Source organism: Phocoena phocoena, chromosome 15 (assembly GCF_963924675.1).
Source record: "Phocoena phocoena chromosome 15, mPhoPho1.1, whole genome shotgun sequence".
Classification (NCBI taxonomy): domain Eukaryota; kingdom Metazoa; phylum Chordata; class Mammalia; order Artiodactyla; family Phocoenidae; genus Phocoena; species Phocoena phocoena.
Window position 1 is genome coordinate 20922166 of NC_089233.1, and position 24208 is coordinate 20946373.

Sequence of the window (24208 nt, forward strand, 5' to 3'; positions counted from 1 at the left end):
AACTGGCTTGCATTTAGGGTCTATGGAGGGTGAAGAATAAGTAAAAATCTACATTAACCTCACAATCAGCGAGGCAAAATGCTCACATGGTGATGGGCATGCAAGGATGGAGGGGACAGAAGACCCCAGCATCTTCTCATGGTCACTGTCATGAAGCAAAATGGCAGGTAGAACTGCTCACGCTGCTTGAATCACCTCTCTGACAGAATGTAATTGAATTTAGGTGAATTAAATGCTTGTCTGACATGACTCCCTCTCATCATCGGATGAAATGCAATCTGACTCGTTTAGGCTTGGTTAGGAGGAGTGTCTTTCTGACTTTCTTTTTTTCTTTCTTCTAACTGAAACAGAGATGTGGTGGCCATAGCACCAGCATCCATCTTGGACCATGAGGATGAAAGCCAATGGACTAAGGATGATGTAGTAGAAAGACAGAAGGTGCCTGAGTCCCTGTTAACATAGTGGAGCTGCTGTACCAGCCCTGGACTGTCCAAGTCCAGACTTCTTTCATGTGAGAGAATAAATTCCTAATTTGTTTAAGCTACTGTTGTCAATAAAAAGCAGTTAGGAATATAGTTCCTAAAAGGCACAGTCATATTTCCATTTCATACTAGAAAAATGGAATAAATTTTGTTCTAAGTTGTTTTGGAGGCTGAGGTATATATGTTTCTTTCTTTCTTCCTCCCTCCCTTCCTCCCTCCCTCCCTCTCTTTCTCTCTCCCTTTCTTTTTCTTCCTTCCTCCCTCCCTCCCTCCCTCCCTCTTTCTTTCTTTCTTTCCTTCCTTCTTTCTTTCTTTCTTTCCTTCTTTCTTTTCTTTCTTTCTTTCTTTCTTTCTCTTTCTTTTCTTTCTTTCTTTCTCTTTCTTTCTTTCCTTTCTTTCTTTCTTTCTTTCTTTCTTTCTTTCTTTCTTCCTTTCTTCCTTTCTTCCTTTCTTTCTTTCTTTCTTTCTTTCCTTTCTTTCTTTCTTTCTTTCTTTCTTTCTTTCTTTCTTTCTTTCTTTCCTTCCTTCCTTCCTTCCTTCCTTCCTTCCTTCCTTCCTTTCTTTCTTTCTTTCTTTCTTTCTTTCTTTCTTTCTTTCTTTCTTTCTTTCTTTCTTTCTTTCTTTCTTTCTTTCTTTCTTTCTTTCTTTCTTTCTTTCTTCTTTCTCTCTCCAAAATGATAAAAGCAACATGTTCTCCTTATTTATTTATCAGGAAGCCAATTTTATCAAGAGCCAAGTTCATTGTTGAAGTGCGAGGGGCCCCTTGGGGCATCTGTTTATCCACCTGAATCCGTTCTTCAGCTCTCCAGTGCTGGGCAGTGGGAGGTGGGGGGAGATGAAGAGATTACGTATGTCTCCCATAGAAGGCATCCAAGCTGACTAGTGGCCCATCTTATCCTGGAAAAAGAGTGGACATCCATTTCTGCCCTTAGTATTGGGTAGGCGGTGTGGGGTACACCCTGAATTTGTGGAAAAACTGAGAGTAGCCCTGGAACTGGGATGTGGTGTAGATGGGCCCAGGGTCCAATCCAGTGAACAGAATTTAGCCCAGTGCCCTTAATCCTTGTTCCCAGTTGCCCCAACCTAGAAAAACACACTCCTGGGCATTTTGGGCTGGCACGTAACACTCTTCTCCAAAGGATGAATTCCTCCTCGTCCTTTAGGACACAGCCCCACTGTCACTTCTGCCAGGAAAGTTCCCGTTCTCTTCCCTGTACCCCTCATCGCCAAGTTTCAGTTTATTACATTATAGAGTAATTGTTTGTTTATGTGACTCTCATTCTCATTAGTCCGAGAGCTCTGTGAGGGGAACAGGAACAAAGGTTCACACAAGTGTGTATCCTCTGTGTCCGGCTAGTCAGCCTAAATTGTTCAGGAAATATATGCAGAACGAATGAAATCCCATTGATTCCTATATTTTTTGTATTTCATCTAGTAGTTTCTTCACCAAATTTGAGGACCAGATCTCCTAACTTCCTTCTCATTCCTGGGAGATGTAATGTCATTGCACCTGCAGTGTCTAATAAACAAGCTGAGCTTTATGCAATAGGTGGTGAGATTTGTTATAAGTGGAAGGAGCTCCCCGTCGTTTTTCATGAAGTCCTCACTGACTGTGTTATGTTTCCTCCTTTACACCACCCTCCCCCCCTGCATTTGCTCCAATTATTGCCCTGGACTTATTTGCTCACATCTCTCTTGTGTGAGTTACTCCAGGACAGTGTCCATACTGCAGCAATCAGGGGTGTGGCCTTGACACATATATACAATGGAATATTACTCAGCCATAAAGAGAAATGAAATTGAGTTATTTGTAGTGAGGTGGATGGACCTAGAGTCTGTCATGCAGAGTGAAGTAAGTCAGAAAGAGAAAAACAAATACTGTATGCTAACGCATATACATAGAATCTAAAAAAGTGGTACTGATGAACCTAGTGGCAGGGCAGGAATAAAGACGCAGACGTAGAGAATGGACTTGAGGACATAGGGAGGGGGAAGGGAAAGCTGGGACTAACTGAGAGAGTGGCATGGACATATATACACTACCAAATGTAAAATAGATAGCTAGTGGGAAGCAGCTGCATAGCACAGGGAGATCAGCTCGGTGTTTTGTGACCACCTAGAGGGGTGGGATAGGGAGGGTGGGAGGGAGATGCAAGAGAGAGGGGATATGGGGATATATGTATACGTATAGTTGATTCACCTTGTTATACAGCAAAAACTGACACAACATTGTAAAGCAATTATACTCCAATAAAGATGTTAAAAAAAGGGGGGAGGGGGTGTGACCTTGAGAGGAACGCCTGGTCTGGATCCTGGCTCTACTACTTGTCTGAACTTGATTTCTCCACTTTTTTCAGCCTCAGTTTCCTCACCTCAAAAATAGGGGTAATATCAGTTACCACTTTTGAATGTGATTCTCAACTCTTCACATGGATTAACTTGTCTAATCCTCATAAAGCCACTATGATGTTGGCACTGTTACTAGCACCCCTGTTTTACAGATGAGGAAACTGAGGCACAGAGAGCATAAAATAACTGGCCCAAGATCCCAGAGTCAGAACTCAGGCAGCCCATGTTTGTAACCACCACACCCGTCTGCCCTGTGTTCACTGGACTTTGAAAAAGGACTTGCTTTGTAGGGTTGATAAGATATGGAAAGCCCAGCAGCCGACACAGAAAAAGCATTCAACAAAGGTTATCTGTTGTGATCTCCATACTCTCCTTTTGCAAACACTCAGTGAATGTTGACTAGTTTTGAGTGTTAATAAGTGTGTATGAGGATATAGGAAAGAGACAGGCACACACATACAAGAAGACACAAACCCACACTTAAGCATGCATCTTCAGACACGTGTGCACAGACCAGAGGGACTGAATGTGGAGTGTGGGGAGTCACTACGCATCACGACACCAGTAGGGATGGAGGAGCGCCTCAAAGACAGGGCAGGAAGCTGGGAGAACAGAAAGCATCCTGGATGTCTCAGTGCTACTTTCAGGTGCATTCAGGGCCAGGGAATCTCAGTGAATGCGAGGAATGGCCATCAGGACTGCACGCGTGATGGTGCAGTCTGTGCCCTACACAAAGGTGTCAGCTGGGAGTGGCAGGGGCCGTGGAGGCTGATGTCCAACCTGCACTCTGTTTGCTATAGTGTGTCCCCCAAAGGCTGTGTGCATACCAAAGGGTCACCCTTTCTATTTATCCGCCAAGAGGGAGTGCCTTTTCCTAACTCTCACAATGGTGCTGTATAGGCTAATAATGGCAGTAAAGACCCCAGGAGACCTAAGAGATCCCAGGCAGAAGGTAGAGCTTATGGACAGCATCCTGTCTTGGGATTAAGCTGTGGGGTTATGCGTTCAGGGTACAGAGCCCCAGTAGTTCATTCATTTACTCAAATAATAATTAAGTACCTACTGTATGCTGGGCACTGTGCTGAGGAAGATGGACATGGTCTCTTCCTTCCTGGAGCTTACAGACCCAGGGGGGAGAAAGGCATCAACCAGTAAACTCACATATAATGCCAGATAGCAGTACGTGCCATAATGGAAGGAAAACAGAATCACAAGACTGAGAATGACAGGGGGAAGGGAGGACAACTCTGGGTAGATATTTGAGCTGAGAACTGGACGATGAGAAGGAGCCAGCCATGCTCTCTCGAGGATCAGCTCCTTAGGAAGAATAAACTGCTTTTGGAGTTCAGGGTAAGATCAGAGTAGTAGGTGGGGCAAACGGTCAGAACCAAAGAAAACCTAGAAGAAGACTGGACCCAGGGTCTAGGCCAGCAGGAGCAGAACACTGGGACAATTTTGGCCTGGGGGCAATAAGGACACCAGGGAATTTACCACCCAAACTGGGGCCCTGCTGAGTGTGGAAGGGGCAGTGTCAATAATTTCTCCAGGACATCAGATATACACTGGATCTGTCCTGGGAAAACCAGGGTGAATGATCACGCTACCCTGGCGTAATGGGTATTGAGTTTATTGGGCCAAAATCGTTGGGGCTCATCAGTTTAGACTCAGCCACTTTCTCCTGGGTTGTGAGAGTAACTTAATTCCTAGGCACATTGGAAGAGATAGGATGGAGGAAACTGCTACGAGCTTGGTTCTATTAGAGCTGCGGTGGATCTAAGCTGACAGGAGTGGTAGATTCCACTGCCAGGACCCAAATAAGTGAAAATAAAGGGAATAAAAGTGAGCACCTACTATGTGTCAGGCGCATACTTTCTCACCTAAGACTCACAACAAACCCCTCATCATAGGTACAACTTCTGTCCCAGTTTACTAGGGATAAAACTAGCTCTGAGAAGTTGACAATCTGACCAAGATCATGTAGGTAGGAAAGAGCAGAGGTAGGATTCAAACTCAGACCTACTGGGCTCCCAATGATATATTGTCTTTAGACAGAGGCAGGGAAAGCAAGGCTGACACAGGTGTAGGCACATTCGGATAGCTCAGAGAAACACACTTACAGAGCGACACTCAGACACAAGAGATCCAGACGCAGCTGGAAGCTTTGATGCGTGGATAGGGTTCTGTGCCCCATACAGCTAGATGTCCCCCAACATCTGCTCTCCCCTGCTTCTATGGAATACCCCAGTTTTAGCCGAGCCCTGTGCCACCAGAATGACAGATTATATTTCCCTACTCCCCTCGCATCTAAGAGCTCTACCCAAGGTGATGAGAGCGAAAATAGTACCACTATCCTCGCACAGGCTTAGGGGGCACTGTTCACAATACGAGGAATACGTGAGTAGAAAGAATGCTGCAGCCTTGACTGGTAGAGGTTTGTTCTGCCCGTTCTCCCTTTTGCTCCCAGGAGACTGAATATTTGAAAGGAAAGCGGCCAGACCATATATGACAACAGAGCTCTGACCCATACCCTTGGAGCGACTGGCCTGGAATGGTCAGGACCTGCTCGATGACTGCCAGCTGTCCTACTTTTATGTCCCTGCTTCTAACTGAGGACCCACCAGAGAAAGTCAAGTATGCCCATAAAACAATCACATAGGATGCCCGCTTCTAGTTAGCCCGTCTCCAGCTTCGCGGAGCCAATAACCACCTTCAGGGCACACCTGAAGAGTCAGGAGGCTCTGCGTGTTCTCTTTCGGGCGATCTCCACTGATTTCTACACTCCCTTCCTGCTGGTGAGTATGGAATGAGCCATCGTGAATTGTGAGCTCCAGGATGGAAGGAACCTGATTCTCCGGTAGTTTGGAATCACCGTGCACCCTGGACTGTTAGTGAGAGAGGAAAACGATTCACACACACACACACACACACACACACACACACACACACTCAGGCCCGGAGGAGGCTTTTTTGTCTCAGATTGAATAGTCAGACCTCTTCTATTTAAACCATACTAATTTGGAACTTGTGCAAGTTTGCCCTTGGGCAGCCTGGGAGAAAGGGTACTTTTGCACTGGATTAAAAATCAGAGGTTGCTGAGCAGACTCATGTATACACCTGATTTCACTCGTTTAAACTAGGATTTTTAAGGTACTTTAGCATCTTTCATTTGCATACGATGATTGATATGCTAATTACAATAGACTCTGACCTATTTATTAATACTTAGAGGCTGCCTAGTCTGGGAGGTCTGTGAATACCAATAACGCAAAGGAATAAAGCTGCATTTGTGCACACAAGATTCAGAATTGTCATTAATTCTAACCGCATTCTCCCTCATCAGGATAAACAACCAATTCTAACCGCATTCTCCCTCATCAGGATAAACAACCAATTCTAACCGCATTCTCCCTCATCAGGATAAACAACCAAATTGCACTGACTCTTTCTTGGGTATTTCCTTTGTGTCCCAATGTAATTCTATCACCCTCTGGATACAACCTTGGCCACCATGTGGCCCAGGATCACAGGACACCAAATACTTTTGGACGGGGAATTTATAAGGGCAATTCATTAATGTCCACATACGACTCATCCTTCTTCTGATCACCAGAGATTCAGGGCTCAGCTTCTGGGTGGTAGCAGCTCCCATTGGCCTCTGTGTCCCTTCTCCATGCCCATGGGGGATGCACAGGGCGGGCAGGCTCCCAGAACTGGATTCTTGGTACCATGTTCTCGGTCATTTGATCATCTAAGATGCTTGGGGTGGAAAGATGGGCTAAGACACAGAGCTAATATCTTACGTTTGTAAGTCTTGTAAGTCAGACTCTTATTTTCAGGAAGCTTCCATGATGCCTGACAGAGCAGACAAAGGCACAGTGGCCCCTGGAGGTTCAGCAATCCTTCCCAGCTACTTGTGTGTCCTATGGAGCTACCTGGGAAGTGTCCCAGAAGTACAGTTCCATGGGGCATTCCTGTCCATGCCACCAGACCTCCAACATCCATCCACACACTCACACATTCAGCCATCAAACACTTGCTGTGTGCCTACTACATGCCAGCAAGATACAATCTTGACTCTTAGGGAGTTCACGGTCTATGGTCAAGACAGGCATTTACACAAATGATACTCTAGTGTGATAAAAGCTGGAACTGAGATGCATACAAACTACCAAGTGCAGAAGAGTGAGCAGATAACTCAGCTTGGTTGGGGGAGGTTTCACAAACATCAAGCCAGCGACAGCTGAGTGAAGTCTTACGGGAGCAGGGGTTTCCATTAGCTGGAGACACATGGGGGAAAGCATTCCAAGCAAGGCATGGAGACAGAAAAGGATCAAGAAAAGACACGTAGTTCTGTAAGGCTGGGTGAGGGAGGAGAAGTGGATAATCCCCAAACTGACATTGGGGTTGTTTTGGGCACCATGCTGGAGGATTCGGACTTTATTCTGAGGCCACGGTACACACTCAAAGCAGGGCTGTGAACGCAAATGCCTACAGGGTCAGGCAGATGATGAGGGGGGCCAGGTGGGAACTGAAAAACCGAGGAGTGCAGGTCCCATCCAAAGGTGACAGCCATTGTCGCCATGCTGGAGCACAGACTCAGTGTGGCCAAGTCTCTATGTCATACTGACTGAAGTAAGTCAGACAGAGAAAGACAGATATCATATGATATCGCTTATATGTGGAATCTAAAAAACTAGCACAAATAAACGTTTTTACAAAACAGGAATAGAGTCACAGATGTAGAAAACAAACTTATGGTGAGCAGGGGGGAGGGGAGGAGGGATAAATTGGGAGATTGGGATTGACATATACACACTACTATATCTAAAATAGATAACTAATAAGGACCTACTGTATAGCCCAGGGAACTCTACTCAATACTCTGTAATGACCTATACGGGAAAAGAATGTAAAACAGAGTGGCTGTATGTATACGTGTAACTGATTCACTTTACCGTACAGCAGAAACTCACACAACAATGTAAATCAACTATACTCTAATAAAAATTTTAAAAATAGAAGCTGGAAATCCATATTTTTATGCAAACACTCCCAAGTTTTAAATGTTGGAAATTATTTCAAAACATCCTGCTGGCCAAGCAGAAACATGTCTGATGTCCCATCAGCCTCTGGTTTGGCTTCACTTCAGATGTAAAGCTTAAACAGAGAGCTGACACCGTCAGACCATGTTTCAGAAAGAGGATGTCCCCACTGACCTCCCCAGGCTTTGCCAGCAAGAACCTCTTCTTCTCCCTCCTCCACCCCCTTCCTTCTTCCCTCGCTGCCCTCCCAGACCATCCCCAGTGCAGCCCCATCTTGCTTGGAGGAGCTGGATGAATGCGCCGTGCTCCAGGCCTGACAGAGAAAGCCCAGCCACGAGGACACGAGAGAGCCGTATTTATTTCACATGGACAAGCGTGATTCTGTCGCATGCTGAACATGAAAGCTCGCGTGAGGAAAGTACCCGTAACAGCAGAATTATGTGCCTTTGCCCACAGGGAGCAGGGAGAGTCACAGAGCGGTTTTCAAAGACAGTTCAAGCAGAGTTGAGACCACAGGCTTTGAAATCACTGGTTTATTTCATCAGCAAAGGGTCTGTCTCCTAAGGGTGGCCAGCGGGACACTTCCAGCTCTGTAATCTCGCCATGAGCTGCTAAGGTCAGGAGGACGAGGCTGGTCCCCCATCCATCACCCAGGGTGGCTCGGAGACTTAAGCTGAGAGGGGAGGTACATGCCGCTCGAAATTAACAAACCCACTCCGGGGTGGACGGTGACAGGGACAGACTGCTGTGTTCATAGCAACAGACCATCATCCCTTATAATATGTATCATAATTGGAAGACGCACTCCCACTCTTCCTAAAGCAATTTCCCAAGGCCTCTTAAGGGCTGAAGGGAAACCATTCAGAATTGACCGGACATGCCAGAGGCAGATCAGCTTTGCGTGGACAGACTGGGAGGGCTAGTGTCAGGGACCCCCCGTGGTCTCTTGGCCTTAGCTGGGCTCCCGGGTTCCAGGATGATGAAATCCGAGATGGGAACAGGGGTTGGAGCCTGGGTTCCCTGGGGGAAGAGGGTCAAGGACTTTCAGGGCAAACCTCGCGGAAGAGACAAGTGGAAGAGCCCTGGCATCTCGATGGCTCACTCCCACCTGAAGTCCTGCCCAACAGTTTCATAAAATTTAATATTATAAGGTCTATAAAATTCCCGGAGCTGGTCTATCACTTCCGGATCGATCTGTACATGAGTTCTGCCTTTCGATTTGCCCAGGCATCGAGGCAGGAGGCTCGATTCTGTTTTTTTCAAGCAAGGGAATCCTTTGGTCTTGTTGAAGTAGAAGTGCTTGTCCGTGATGAGCCTCTTAATGCCCAGGAAGTCCTGGACCCGCCCCATCTCGCCGGCTGGGTCGGTGATGAGCCGCTCGCCGCTGACGAAGTGGATCTGGGCCAGCGGGAAGTAGCGCAGCCAGCTCTCCAGGTGCAGCGCGTACATGCCTATGCGGATGGCGTTCCAGGACACATCCACCAGGCCCAGCGTGCGGTTGCGGAAGGAGAGGCCCTCGAAGGTAGGGATGTCCGGCTTCTTGGAGAGCGTCTGCGTGTAATCGGAGATGGCGCGGGTCACGGGGTTCCGCACGACCACTATCAGCTTGGTGTCTCGGGACATGTTGAATATCCGGCGAGGGGCCTCTTGAGTGACGAAATAGCTGGGGGTCTTCTCCAGCGTGATCTGGCTCTCGAGGGTCCGGGGCATCAGGCTCCTGCGAGGCAGAAACGTACATGATCAGCCAGGGCTCTGTTGGGGGCTTGGAGATCACTTCCCTCCACCCAGCTCCCTGAAGCACCCGCCCCCTCACCAACGGGACATTTGAGGCTCACCTGCTCTCATTTGATGAAGAACCCACTTTAACTCTTGTTGACTTTGTTTTTTAGGTCTTTAACAGTTTGCTTTAAGACAAGAACCAACCTAAATGTCCATCAGCGTGAAATAAATAAATTGATGGAATAGCCAATTAATAGAGTTAGGTAGATCTGTGTGTACTCTTATGGAATGATTTCCAAGATTTAGTGCTTAAATGAAAAAAAGCAAGATACAACTTGTTTATCTCAGGAAAGATACCAAGAAACCAATCGAAGTAATTGCTTCTGGGGAGGGGACTTGAATGGGAGCAGAGCCAGGAGGTCAGGGATAAATGAGAATTCGTTTTTATTGTGTAATCTTTTACGCTGCTTGAAATTTTTATTGTGTTTATTACATATTAAAAAAATACAAAGGAAGCCACCGAATATTGTTCTGGCAAAAGATACTTCTCTAAGTATATTAAGAAAATCTTTTGGGGGGAGGAAAGGCATGCTTTGTAGGAATAACACGTGTTTTAGAAATGAGTTCTGATGTCCTTCCCTCCTTGGTATAAGACTGAAGAAGCACAGAACTGCGGGCTGGTGGGGACCTCAGTCGGAAGCCCTAATGCAACCTCTTGCTCCCTTACTTTTTAATTTCCTGGTTCTGCTTAAGGTTTAAGGGAGGATGGTGGGACACGCTGATGTCTCCTTCTCAGGTGTGTCTCTTTCAGGCCCTTGTGAAGGAGAACACCTCTGGCTCCCAGTCGCTACAGTTTTCTCAAATAAAATAAAAATTTTGTTTTTATTTTTGGCTGCGTTGGGTCTTCGTTGCTGGGCGTGGGCTTTGTCTAGTTGCAGTGTGCGCACTTCTGATTGCGGTGGCTTCTCTTGTTGCGGAGCACGGGCTCCAGTAGTTGTGGCTCGCAGGCTCTAGAGCACAGGCTCAGAGCACAGGCTCAGTAGTTGTGGTGCGCGGGCTTAGTTGCTCTGCGACATGTGGGATCTTCCCGAACCAGGGATCAAACCCGTGTCCCCTGCATTGGCAGGTGGACTCTTAACCACTGCGCCACCAGGGAAGTCTGCTACTTCTTTCTGAAGGTTGTGTTTTACCCTTAACCAGTTTTTCTTAATCCTGGCTGTTCATTAGATCACCCAAGAAAGTTAAAAAAAAAACCCACAAATGTCTGAGCCCCATCCTAGACCAACTGATTAAAAATATTTGGGGGTGGGTTCCTTTCTGAAGCTCTTCAGATGATTCCAATGTGAAGGTAGGGGTGAGAACCACCAACACAGCATCCTTCCCCCACTCTTAACACTACGCTTCCCAACACCCACAGAATGCATCTTCACAGTCCTCTGGAATAGAGGCGCCTGGTACCTGGTCTTCTTCATCCCAGCCCCTATCGTCATCTCTTTTCAGTAACCTGGTCTTACAGTTCTTTGACCAAATATCTCCTTTTTCTCTTCCTTTTAGCAACTCTTTCTCATGGCCATACCATAGGTCTTGTCCTCGGAATTGCCCTAATTCTGAAAAGGTTCACACTGAAATTCCACTCTAGGACTATGTTGTGGGTTGAATGGTGATCCTCCAAAAGATACCTCCACCCAGAATCTATGAATGTGACCTTATTTGGAAAAAGAGTCTTTGCAGATGGAAGTAAGTTAAGGATCTCAAGATGAGGTCATCCTGGATTAGGGTTCCTTGTGAGGAATATGCTTAGAAAAGAAGAGAAGGAGAGAAGAGATACACAGAGAAGGAGGCAATGTGATGATGAAGACAGAGCACGTAGTGATAGGTCTACAAGCCAAGAAATGACAAGCACAGTTGGCAGCCACCAGAAGCCAGGAGAGAAGCACGGAGCAGATTCTTCCTCAGAGCCTCCAGGAGGAACCAACCCTGCTGACAATTTGGTTTCAGAATTCTGGCCTCTAAAACTGTGAAAGAATAAATCTCCATTGTTTTAAGACATCCATTTTGTGGTCATTTGTTATGGCGGCCACAGGATACAAACACAGACTACAACCTTCTTTCTTTCTACCTTTACCACAGTTTCAGATTCATTGTATTGATACCCGATCTTCAGATTCATCTGTGATATTCTCGATTTCACTTTCTTCTAAACCTTCTCTGGACCCAGTGAAAATCATTTCAATAGCATCATCTCCACATCTAACCCTAACCCTAACCCTAACCGCCATCGCCATCATCCTCAACATTTATTTCTTCGTAATACTTGCTCTTCCAATCTCTAATGATGCATCTTGCCAACTTTTCATCCTTTCTAATTCTGTCTCTGTGTTGTCAAACAGCAGTAGAGAAAATTGCTGATCCTGACAGAGGATTGCTTCTCCTTTATATATTTATTAATTCTAGCTTAAATTGAGCCCTCAACACTGCTCAATAATCTTTGATGTTTTTTACATAATGATGCCCCCATCATTCCTCATAGTAAGTGTTCCAAATTCTCACCATAAACTGTCAACCATACTCAACCACCCTAACACACAACTAGCCTCCCACTACTCTAGAAAAGGATAAGCTGCCACCCCTCCACTCCTTCAGTCTTCCTCTCCTTCACCTTGAAAGTGACTATTATCCATCGTGAACCCCTCCCACTAATCTCAGAAGACAAGGTAGGCAAGGGCTCACCTGCCCACCTGTGCTGTCAGATCCCTTCCCCTACTGCCTTCCCTGCAAATCTACCCATTATCCCCTTGAATCTTCAAATTCTCTTTGCAGCTGGTAGATATGACTGATAATTTGCTTCTAGGCTCAGAGTCTATAATGCACCCTCATGGGTTGAAACTTTGAAAGTATTTATTAATACTGAGAAGGCCATTTTTTAAGTTGGATATCATTCTTGGCAAATAATCACAGGTGTACTTGAATAGAATTCTTTGGCCGGATTTTCTTAGACATCTGCCTGTAACATTTTACGACCTTGGCATACATTGTAATGAGGTTTTGGCCTTTATGACAAGAGTAGATGAAATTACATATATGTGACAGTGCATTTAAACTTAAGGGCTTTCCAAACTTCATGGGGGTTATTGATATCAGCACACAAAAAGTTGACCTGATAAGCCATTAAACAGATTTCTTCACAATATCCTTTTTTAAAAAAGATTTATTATTTATTTATTTATTTATTGAATTTATTTTTGGCCGCGTCAGGTCTTAGTTGCAGCATGTGGGATCTTCACTGAGGCATGCGGGATCTTTTGTTGCGGTGCGCAGGCTTCTCTCTAGTTGTGGCACGCGGGCTTCTCTCTAGTTGTGGTACACAGGGCGCGTGGGCTCTGTAGTTGTGGCGCACAGGCTTAGTTGCCCCATGGCATGTGGGATCTTAGTTCCCTGACCAGGGGTCGAACCCAAGTGCCCTGAATTGTAAGGCAGATTCTTTACCACTGGACCATCAAGGAAGTCCCTCTTTGCAACATCCTTTGATACGCTAAAGGACATCCAAGAGAGGAATTGAAGGTGCAGCATTTCCAAAGCTTATGTGACCAAGGAGCTGTGAACTTTTGCCAGGAGCACCAATTGACACACCTTTCTGTTACCAGTTTGGGAAATTCTGACCAATTCCAGGGATCTTCAGAGTGTCACATCATCCCCCCAGCTGTGCACCGAAGTGAAGTTCCACCCTTCTAATTCCTAATTGGCATATCAGCTACAAAACCAAATTACAGATACTAAGGAAGATACAAACACCAGACTGTAAATAACATGACACCAAGGTCATCACGTCGTGAGTCAAACGTGTACTCCAAATTTTCTCTATCCCACCAAAGGGCACCCCTATATATTTATTTCTCATTCGGTCACTGGAATAGAGCACAGGAGGCCTTGGGATGATAATGTACAAGGAGACCATATGGACACACACCTCCCTGCTCTGTGGTGGGAAGGGGCCATTAGGCTTTTCCTTAAGGCTCATTTTTCCTCCTCATGTCATTGTTCAAATTTTGCTGATTTGTTTCCAGCTGCTAACAAACAGCTGAACTTTTCTCTCACCCTGTAACCCTTTTAAGCTTCAGCGTCCTTTTCTGTGTAGCTCTGCAAAAATTACTGAAAGAATGGTCTAACGCTCATCATTTGGACTTACCCCCCATCTGTTATTTTAACCTGCTAAGCAACAATTTCCACCACATCTGGTGGCAGCTCCCAGATTTTTTAAAGGAACCACCGCTCCTGCTTTAGATAAAATCTTAGCAGGCCAAGGGGAGGGTGCATGACTGAAGTTAGGTTAATTAGTGCCAATTGTGTCATAAAGACAAAAATGTATCGTAAAGACTGAAAGTGGACTGAATCTTCCAACCAGACACAGGAGCATGGAAGAGCCTCCCTATCGGTTTCTTTTACCAAATCCCTTCAGCTCTCTGGGTTCTTGTCCTTTCTGAGACCTGCTTTTCCCACTCTCCTCTGTATTCTGTGAGTTACTGCACATCCTTCTAATTTGTTTGTTTGTTTTGGGGCTACTTTAAGTTAGAGTCCGTTTCTGTTGTTTGCAACCCAAGAACTCCAACGTGTCGTACACAACTTGGCTTCCTCTCTGTGGAAGCTACACTCACCCCTACTTGATTATAAACTCCATGAGGGTGGACAGGTGCACCTTATTTGCATCTATATCTGCAAAGTCTACCACAGCCATGGCACAAGTAAAGTCTCCATCAATATTTCTGAGGTTACATGAAGCCAACAACCTAATCCAGTTATGCAATGAGGCCGTCATCCCTTTTCACATTCTCAACTCTCTCCAAACCACCGGGAACCTTCCCAGGAGTCTATCTCCCACTTCTCTTATTCTACATGATCTTCCTGGATGACCTCATTCCTTCCCCAGCCGTTAGCACTGCCCAGGAGCTGTCAACTCCTCACAAGCCAGTAACTGCAGCTCCAGCTTTCCCACACTATGGACTGGAACGTCCAACTGTCTGTGGAGTGGACACCTCATCTCAACAACTGAACTCCCCATTTTCCTTCCAAGCTTACTTCTCTCTTTTGCCTGTTTGTGTAGGTGATATCACTGTGAATCCACTCACAAGGCAGAAAAACGTCAGAGTCATTTTTGACCCCTTCTCATATCTAATGTCTGTCGTTCTTGTAAGTTCTCAAGTTTCCCCCTCCCCCTCCCCCAGCACTCATACACCACAGATTTTTCTCTGACCTCCATGCTTCTACTCTCGTCTCCCTTTCAATTTATTCTGCAGTCTGTGTCCACCAGGGAACTCCTTCTCAAGCAAATCCAATCTTGTCAACCATCAGTTATTCTTTTGAAGAAAGCCCACATTCCTTGACCTGGTACTCAAGGCTGCTGTCTACCTTTCCAGAATTTATCTCTTGCCACCTCCTGGCAATCTGACGCTTATACTATGCTGGACACAAAATCCACTCCCCAAACACATCCTGCTCTTTCATATGTTTTGCACTTGCTGAGTTTTTGGTTTTTTTTTTAAGACTCTTGATCATCTCTCTTGTCTCTTTCACCCTGGTAAATGTCTACTCATCTTTCCAAGTCCAAAGGAAAAGTCATATCCTCTGTGAACCCTTTCTTGTAATTTCTTGGCACTTCCTGCATCCAACTACTAAGACCTCACCCCATTGTGTAGAACTTACTAGGTATCCATCCATTTATTTCCACAGATCATCAGCATCTTGGGTGTGTTTCTTGTTCGTTTTTGCCTTCCTAGCACAATACCTGGCATGACATAGGTGCTCAATAAATTGATCAAAGATCCAGTGTCAAAGGTAGGTGGCTATTCAGAGGTTATCTCGAGTCCTCAGAAGTTACCAGTGTTTACCTTAGGAAGTTTGGCCTTTTCTTGGCATTCTGGCCTTGGGCAGAGGAAGGTTCCAGCAGATAGTCCTGGGGCGAGGGGATCGCCGTGCCATTTTAAAAATTTCATCATGGCCATACGTGCTCAGGCTCACAGGCTGAGGGGAATCCAAGCTCTGCTTCAATCAAAACCTCCCAATAGGGCTTCCCTGGCGGTGCAGCGGTTGAGAGTCCGCCTACCAATGCAGCGGACACGGGTTCGTGCCCCGGTCCGCGAAGATCCCACATCCCGCGGAGCGGCTGGGCCCGTGACCCATGGCCGCTGAGCCTGCGCGTCCGGAGCCTGTGCTCCGCAACGGGAGAGGTCACAACAGTGAGAGGCCCACGTACCGTAAAAAAAAAAAAAACCCCAAAAAACCTCCCCATATATGAAGGTAAAATGAGATAGAAAGGAGCACATCTTGTGCCATTTCTGTTTTGCCATCTGCACTCTGTCCTTTGCCCCAGGCTCCCTCTAATGTTGAAAGAGGACAGGGCTGTGGTCACCTGTAGTGTGGCTGGGAGAGGAGGAGTTGGGGAAGTCAAGCTGGACTCTGGGACCACCTGGAGGGCTTTGGAAATATGTAAATAACCCCACACCAGACTAATTAAATAAGAATCTCTGGGTGGGCGCGGAGGCCTTGGTACCTGCAACTTTAAAGCTCCTCAGATGATCCCAGTGGGCCCCCCAGGGCTAAGAACCATGGCTGAGGACTGCATGTTCCTTTAGCCGCATAGCCTTCAATATGGTAGCTCAGGAGTATCACCTGGGGGTGTGCCTTAAAGAGTCCCAGTACGTTCAGCTTCAGTGGGTTTGGGGTACAGCCCAGGAGCCTACATTTTTAACAAGCCCCCTGCCCCAGGACTCATGATCAAAGAAGCTTGGGAAGCACAGCCTTAATAAAAGTCACCCTCATAAGTAACACGATGGCGCTCATTGCTACCTAAGATGTTATATATTTATTTGATGGATGTCTCTGCCCACCCCTGCCCCGAGCCATAGACTGGAAGTTCCAGAAGAAGAGTGTTGCTGTGTATCTTGTTCATGGCTGTGCTCTCAGCACCTAGGAGATGGCTGGCACTCGGTAGGGGCGTAGTCAATATTTGCTGAAGAGAAAAAATAGAAAGGCAAGTTTTGTTTCCCAAGTCTGGGAACAACGAGGAAGAAGCATATTTGTGTGTGCCGGTGGAGATGTGTGCACGAAAGTCCGTATTTTATCTTCTCCCTAATGGAAAAATCACAGACTTCTGCGGCCCTTACCGAAAAAAGACACACACACACACACACACACACACACACACACACACACAAAATCCAAACACTCACTTGTCAGCTTGAGGCTTTCTGGAAATGGCATTTTCTGACCCACCCAGTGGGACAGAGACAGCTTCTGTGGCTCCACTGTCCACAGAGAGACATGCTGTGCAGGGCCTCTGAGCAGGACCGGTACACCCCTGATTATCACTGATAGGGTTCTCTGGAAGATTTCATTTCCTGCTAAATCTGTACACTCTGTGTATGTGTTCTAAAAGGCCTGACTGCCTGGGGGACTTCAGTGATTTATTAGCTCCTAGCTGGGTAACCAGGCTCCTTGAAAAAAAATAATTGCTGTCTCCAGAGGGATAATTAGGAGGGAAAGAGGAGGGGAAAGGCTTTCTTGCAAGAAGCTCGTTCTTAAAACTAAACCTAGAGGGGTGGGATAGGGAGGGTGGGAGGGAGACGCAAGAGGGAGGAGATATGGGGATATATGTATACTTATAGCTGATTCACTTTGTTATACAGCAGAAACTAACACAGCATTGTAAAGCAATTACACTCCAATAAAGATGTTAAAACAAAACAAAACTAAACTAAACTAAGCCTGCTCACCCGCTACATGCTGGCTGAGCGCAGGCACAGCCTGTGTAGCGTAGCTCACAGCCACCGTGAGCGTAGAAATGAGGCCCCTCTGGCATCGTGGCAACTCCTCCTTCCAAGTCCACAGCCCCAAATCCTTACATTGATGTGACACAGGAGGAAACCGCTGAGTCCCAGCCTGAACCCCATCAATAATTCTTCACTGCTCACAGGATAAAGGCCTAAACTGGATTTATGTGGCTCATCTTGATCCAGCCCACAGCCACCCTGGGCTCTGGCCAGACTGGACTCTTCAGGGTTCTCCCCCGAAACTGCATTTTTCATGCTAAGGGACCTCTGACATGTTTTGCTCTCTGGGGGAAGGCTCTGTAGCCTATCAGGCAGAATTTCTTTATCTCTCAGCTCTTAGCTCGTCATCACCTCCACCAGGGAGCCTTCCCTGATTGTGCCCTTATTATTTCCCCCTTCCCAGGAGTTAGGCAATTTGTTACCCTTGTGATTCCATGGTAGTCACTACAGACACATCCCATTTTTTACACATTATCTGCATCTGTCATCACCCTAGAGTGTTAGGTCACGGAAGGCAGGGATCACCACTGTCAGATCTCTATCAACAGGGCCTGTCCTGTGCTTGGTACGCATTCATGTATTCATTGGACAAGGATTTATCGAGCACCTGCTGTATGCCAGGATACAAAGACAGGCATGGTGTAGTCTCTGTCCTCAAGGAGTTAACAGTCTTGTAAACCCCAGGGGTAAGGGGGCTCCCTTTTCTCAGTGTGAGGGGCTGCACTGAACTTGGCTTCCCAGTAGGGCTGGTGGCTTCCTCCTCTGCCAGGAGGGGCCATGCCTGAACCCAGTCTCTGACAGTCATCAAGGCCCCCAGGGGCTGGACAGCTGGCTTTCCCAGATAACTTCTGTACACAGCTGGCACCTCAGCCCAGCCTAGCTGGTGTCCTAGTAGTTTGATTGTCCCCCCAGCTGACAAGGCTGTTCTCACCCCTGCCCTATAAGAAGGGAAGCTGATGTAGGTGTCGGGGCAGAGTCCCTTCCCTGGAGCATAAACCCACAGCTGGTCCAGGCTCTGGTATGTCCCTCAGGGTGATGGTGAGAAGACAGAGTAACCCCTTGCCTGCCTCTTCTAGTGCAAGTTTCCCCAGTGACGCTTATTCATTTTTTTTTTTTTTAAGATTTATTATTTATTTATTTATTTTATTTTTGGCTGTGTCGGGTCTTAGTTGCGGCATGCGGGATCTTCACTGAGGCATGCGGGATCTTTTGTTGTGGCACGTGGGCTCTTTGTTGCATTGCTCGAGTTTCTCTCTAGTTGTGGCGTGCAGGCTCTGTAGTTTGTGGCACGCAGACTCTCTAGTTGAAGGGCGCGAGTTCAGTAGTTGTGGTGCGTGGGCTTAGTTGCCCTGCAGCATATGGGATCGTAGTTCCCTGACCAGGGGTCGAACCCGTGTCCCCTGTATTGTAAGGCAGATTCTTTATCACTGGACCACCAGGGAAGTCCCCCCAGTGACACCTATTCTTTCACCCATACTTTGCGCATTATGGAATTTGTCTTGAGTCCTGCCATGTGACCGATGGAGACAAGAAAGGGATCATTCTGGGCTTCCCTGGTGGCGCAGTGGTTGAGAGTCCGCCTGCCGATGCAGGGGACACGGGTTCGTGCCCCGGTCCGGGAGGATCCCACATGCCGCGGAGCGGTTGGGCCCATGAGCCATGGCCACTGAGCCTGCGCGTCCGGAGCCTGTGCTCCGCAACAGGAGAGGCCACAACAGTGAGAGGCCCGCGTACCGCAAAAAAAAAAAAAAAAAAAGAAATGGATCCTCCTTGCCTGATATATCCTAGAGATGTTCGGAGGGCAGTGGGCTACTTTAGCAGCTGGTTGTGAGTATAGGATTTGGAATCAAAGAGACCTGAGTTAGAGTTCTGCCACTTGCTAATCAGAAGAAATGGGCACACGGCTTACTTCACTTCGCATAATGTCCTGTGGGTTCATCCACATTGTCACAAATGGCAGGCGTTCCTTCCTTTTTTATGGCTGAGTGAAATAAGCCAAGCACAGAAAGACAGATATCAATACTACATGATTTCACTTATAGGTGGAATCTGTATGTCGAACTCATAGAACCAGAGAGTAGAATGGTGGTTGCCAGGGGCTGGGGTGTAGGGTGGGGAAATGGGGAGATGTTGGAAAAAGGGTACAAACTTTCAATTATAAGATGAATAAGTTCTGGGGATCTAATGCATAGCCTGGTGACTACAGTTAACAATACTGTGTGGTACACTTGAAATCTGTTACAAGGGTGGGTCTAAAGTGTTCTCACCACACACATACAAAAATGGTAACTATGTGAGGTGATAGATACGTTAATTAACCTGACTCTGAAAATCATTTCACAATGTAAACGTATATTAACTCATTATGGTGCATGCACACAGCATACATCAGCCATACACATAGTCTGCTACAGACTGAACGTTTGTGTTCCCCCCATCCCCACCCCAAATTCGTACGCTGATGCCCTAACTCCCAGTGTGATGGTATTTGGAGGTGGGGCCTGTGGGAGTAATTAGGACTTGAGCGTGGAGGCCTTAGTGCCCTTATAAGAAGAGACATGGGAGAGATGATCTCTCCCTCTCTGCCACGTGAGGACACAGTAAGAAGGCATCCGTCCATAAACCAGGAAGTGAGTCCTCACTGGGAACCAAATCGGCTGGCACCTTGATCTTGGACTTCCAACCTCCAGGCGGTGAGAAATAGCTTTCTGTCATTTAAGCTCCGTGGTCTATGGCATTTTTGTTATAGCAGCCGGAGCTGATAGAGCCGGGGTCATTGATGCCTTCGATGTGACCGAGGGCCAGATGCGGTTCTCAGCTCTGTGTATGAACCACTGCCCTCAGCCTTCACATTAACTTCCTGAGGCCGGCACTCTCACTATTCTTGTTTATGGGCTGAGGAATCTGGGACACAGGGAACTAAAGTCAGTCACCAAAGCGATGCAGCAAGTTGCAAAATCTGGATTCAAGCAAGTGTGACTAACACTAGAAGAAAACATGAGAATATAAAATTAATCTTGGCACAAGGACAGCCTTTCTAAGCATGAGACAAAACTCATGGAGGAAAAGACTGAAAAGTTAGATACATAAAAAATGGAAGTCTTTGGGATGGAAAAATACTGTAAATAAAATAAAGGGAAAATGACTCACTGGAAAAATATTTGCAGGTATAAGATAGGGAAACAAAGGATGATTTCATATATTTTTAATATCTATATACGTGTTTATATGTTTTATATATTTTTTCAAAGTTCTTGCAAATTAATAAGAAAAAGAGCCAGCTGGTAGAATAAAGGAACACAGGCTGTGAAAAGTTAACAGCAAAAGAGCTACCTATGGGAAATATATACATGAAGAGACACTCCATCTCTCTTAAAATTAAAGAAATGCAAATTAAAACTAAGATGAGATCATATTGTTCACCTATAAGACTGGAAAATATACTTTAAAAAATTATAACCGAGGGGCTTCCCTGGTGGCGCAGTGGTTGAGAGTCCGCCTGCCGATGCAGGGGACACGGGTTCGTGCCCCGGTCCAGGAAGATCCCACATGCCGCGGAGCGGCTGGGCCCGTGAGCCATGGCCGCTGAGCCTGCGCGTCCGGAGCCTGTGCTCCGCAACAGGAGAGGCCACAGCAGTGAGAGGCCCGCATACCGCAAAAAAAAAAAAAAAAAAAAAAAAATTATAACCGTTATTGCTGGCAAGAGCGTGTAGAACTAACTACTTGCCAATATTGGAGGGAGTGTAAATCAATGCATCTTTAGGAGGACAATTAGATATTATCTACCCAAATGTAAAATACACATAACCTTTAACCCAGCAATTCCACTTCTGGAAATTTAGTTGTGCAAGTGTGTAAAGACCTGTGTGCAAGAATGTTTGTTGCAGTATTTATGGCAGGGATGGGGAGGTATCCACCAAAGATCCCTGCTCCTCACTCCATAGTGTAGCTCTGTCTCTAGAGGGCGGTGGCCCAGCCAGGGACTACGTTTCCCAGCACCTCCTGCATCCAGGTGGGGCCCTGTGACTGGTTCTATGTGTGTTACCTCCAGACCCAGGTGCTTACAAAGTAGGTGTGTCCTTTTCATTTTCTTTTCCATCTACTAGCTAAATGCAGAGAACTCTGAGGCCCTAGATGGTCCAAAATGTAGAAGGGGCATGAAGACCCCTTATAACTGGGAAAACAACCCCCTTGGACTACCATGAGTAAGACATACACTTTTCTCTTGGCGTTTGTTACAGCAGCTGGCATTGACCTAATGACTGAAACACTGTTTGTAGCAGAAAGAGACCAGAACAACCTACATGTCTATTGGTAAGAAGCTGGTTAAATAAAGACAGACAATAGCTTATTTTGTGGCTGGTAAAAAAATAAGCTGGTTCTATAGATATTGACACAAAAAGGAGTCCAAGATGTATTCTTAAGTGAAAAAAAAAGCAAGATGCAGAACAGCGAGTTCAATATGCCCCTATTTACATACAAAATATACGCATAGATGCCAGTATGGATATGCATATACCATCTCTAGAAAGATACACAGTAAATTGTCAGCAGTGATCACCTTGGGGGACCTGGATGGCCCGTGGTATAGGATGGGCTTTTTTTCCACCTTTATCTTTCTGCACTCATTGGATTTCTTTTCCTTTGCCATGAGCATGCATTGTTTGTAGTTTAAAAAAACTAGCTAATAAAAAGCTATGTTAAAAAATCTCCATTGATATTGTTTAGGGAGAAGATAGCCTGCATGGAAACAGTTTTGAGGAGTGAGGGGGAGGAAATGTGTCTGGAGGAGCTGGGGTGTGGGTGAGAAGCAAAGATGAGGAAGGCCGGGAATTCACAGCTCTGCTCTCCAGAATCTTGGCTCGGAAAGGAGGGAGGGTGACCGTGGGCATTGAATGAATGGATATTGCTGCTGCACGTAGAGTTCTGATAAGTTTCCAGGCAACTGGACCTCAATTTCTCAGGTGCCATCAGGCTAGTCTGGCCTGACCATGGGCACACTAGCAGGGCACCTTCTGCGGGTAACTCTGGGTCTCTCACCTTCTCTCACTGTCTGGGCTTAGCTCCTTCCCCACACTAAGCCTACCCTCCCTTTTCCCCAGGAGTGGGTCCCTTAAGTCAGCCCTTCTCACACTTGGAGGCACATTTGTAACACCTGGGGGTCTTGTGGAAAGGCAGATTCTGATTCTGTAAGTCCACCGAGGGGGCCAAGATTCTGCATTTCGAACAGGCTCTGCAGTGAGGCTGACAGGCTGGTCCATGGCCCACAGGCTGAGTAGCCAGGTCCTGGCCAGCCTGGCATGAACTGCATAGTCAGTGAATGTTTATGCACTAAATGGAATTGGCTAATGGATATTGGATGACGAACTGTAGATGATGTGAATTCAGAAAACCCAGATTGGAGGCCCAGCTTTTCCATTTCCTGGCCTTGTGACTTTCATAGTAGTTTCCCCAGCGCAACAGGTGGATGATGAGAAGGTGGGCTTCCCCTGGCTGCTGTGAGATCTAAGCTGGATGAACACATGAGGGGCCCATGTAAACCATAAAGCACTGTACCATGAATGGATTCCTCTTTCTCTACTTAATTTTCCCGCTCTCGTTTAAGTCTTTTCTTTTTTTTTTTGTTCTTTCATTTATTCAGTTATTTTTAAAAATTGAGATATAAAAGACATATAACTTTATATTAGTTTCAGGTGTACAATGTAATGATTCAACGTACATATATATTGTGAAATCATCACCATTAGAAGTCTAGTGGACATCCATCACCACACAGACTTACACACAGAGTTACCTTTTTTCTCACGATGAGAACTTGTAAGAGCTACTCTCTTAGCAGCTTCCACATATGCTATAGAGTATTATTAACTATAGTTACTGTGCCATAGTGCTTGTCTTTCTCATTTTCAAAAAGCCAATCATCTGTCCCTTCGTGCTCTCCTGCTACAGCCCTATATAGCTCCTTTTCTTCCCAAAGTTCATGAAATAAAGCTCAGTGGTTCTGGGCTTCCCTGGTGGCGCAGTGGTTGAGAGTCTGCCTGCCAATGCAGGGGACACGGGTTCGTGCCCCGGTCCGGGAAGATCCCACATGCCGCGGAGCGGCTGGGCCCGTGAGCCATGGCCGCTGAGCCTGCGCGTCCGGAGCCTGTGCTCCGCAACGGGAGAGGTCACAACAGTGAGAGGCCCGCGTACCGCAAAAAAAAAAAAAAAAAAAGCTCAATGGTTCTACTTTCTCACCTCACATTCATCCTCAACTTGTCACATCTGCCTTCTTCCTCCTCACCCGCTTAAAGCAGCTCTCTCTGAGCACATCCATAAATGCCGGTGCCATTTTGTCCTGGCCTTGTTTTAACTTTCTGTGGTATCTGAGGCATTAGCCCACTCCTTGCTTCTTGAGGAATATGTTCTTTCTTGGCTTTGAGAACACAAGGTCTTGGTTTCCTTTTTACCCCTCTTACCAGTCCCTCTCCATATGTATTTCAGTTATTTTTCCTGCACTTACCACTTATCTCTTTATGCCTCACTTAATGGCCCCACCATCCACCAGTTGCCCCAGCAACACTCACATCTAATCTATAACCAAATCCAACTGGTAACCTCTCACCCAGTCTCTTCTGACATTGGTCCCTGCCAGCTTAGGACCCATCACAGCATCCTCGTTCATGGTCGGAGCTCAAGGAGCAGCTCAGCATCCTTCTCTAGGTAGACTCTGCTTGCCAGCAACCATTCAGAGCCAGCTTGCTCCACCAAGTGGCCCCAAGGCTACCAGGGGTGGTACCAAGGGGTGGCTTAG

At 46.4% G+C, this 24208-nt stretch overlaps 1 protein-coding gene across 1 annotated transcript in view; it reads right to left on the reverse strand.

Moving 5' to 3' along the window:
• Positions 1-8211: 8211 nt before the first annotated feature.
• Positions 8212-24208, reverse strand: part of HS3ST2 (heparan sulfate-glucosamine 3-sulfotransferase 2) — a 94500-nt gene continuing 78503 nt past the window's right edge. Inside the window, exon 2 of the mRNA XM_065892498.1 lies at positions 8212-9590. Within this exon, the coding sequence (XP_065748570.1) occupies positions 8972-9590 (619 nt within the window). The 3' untranslated portion in view covers positions 8212-8971. The remainder of the gene's footprint in view (positions 9591-24208) is intronic.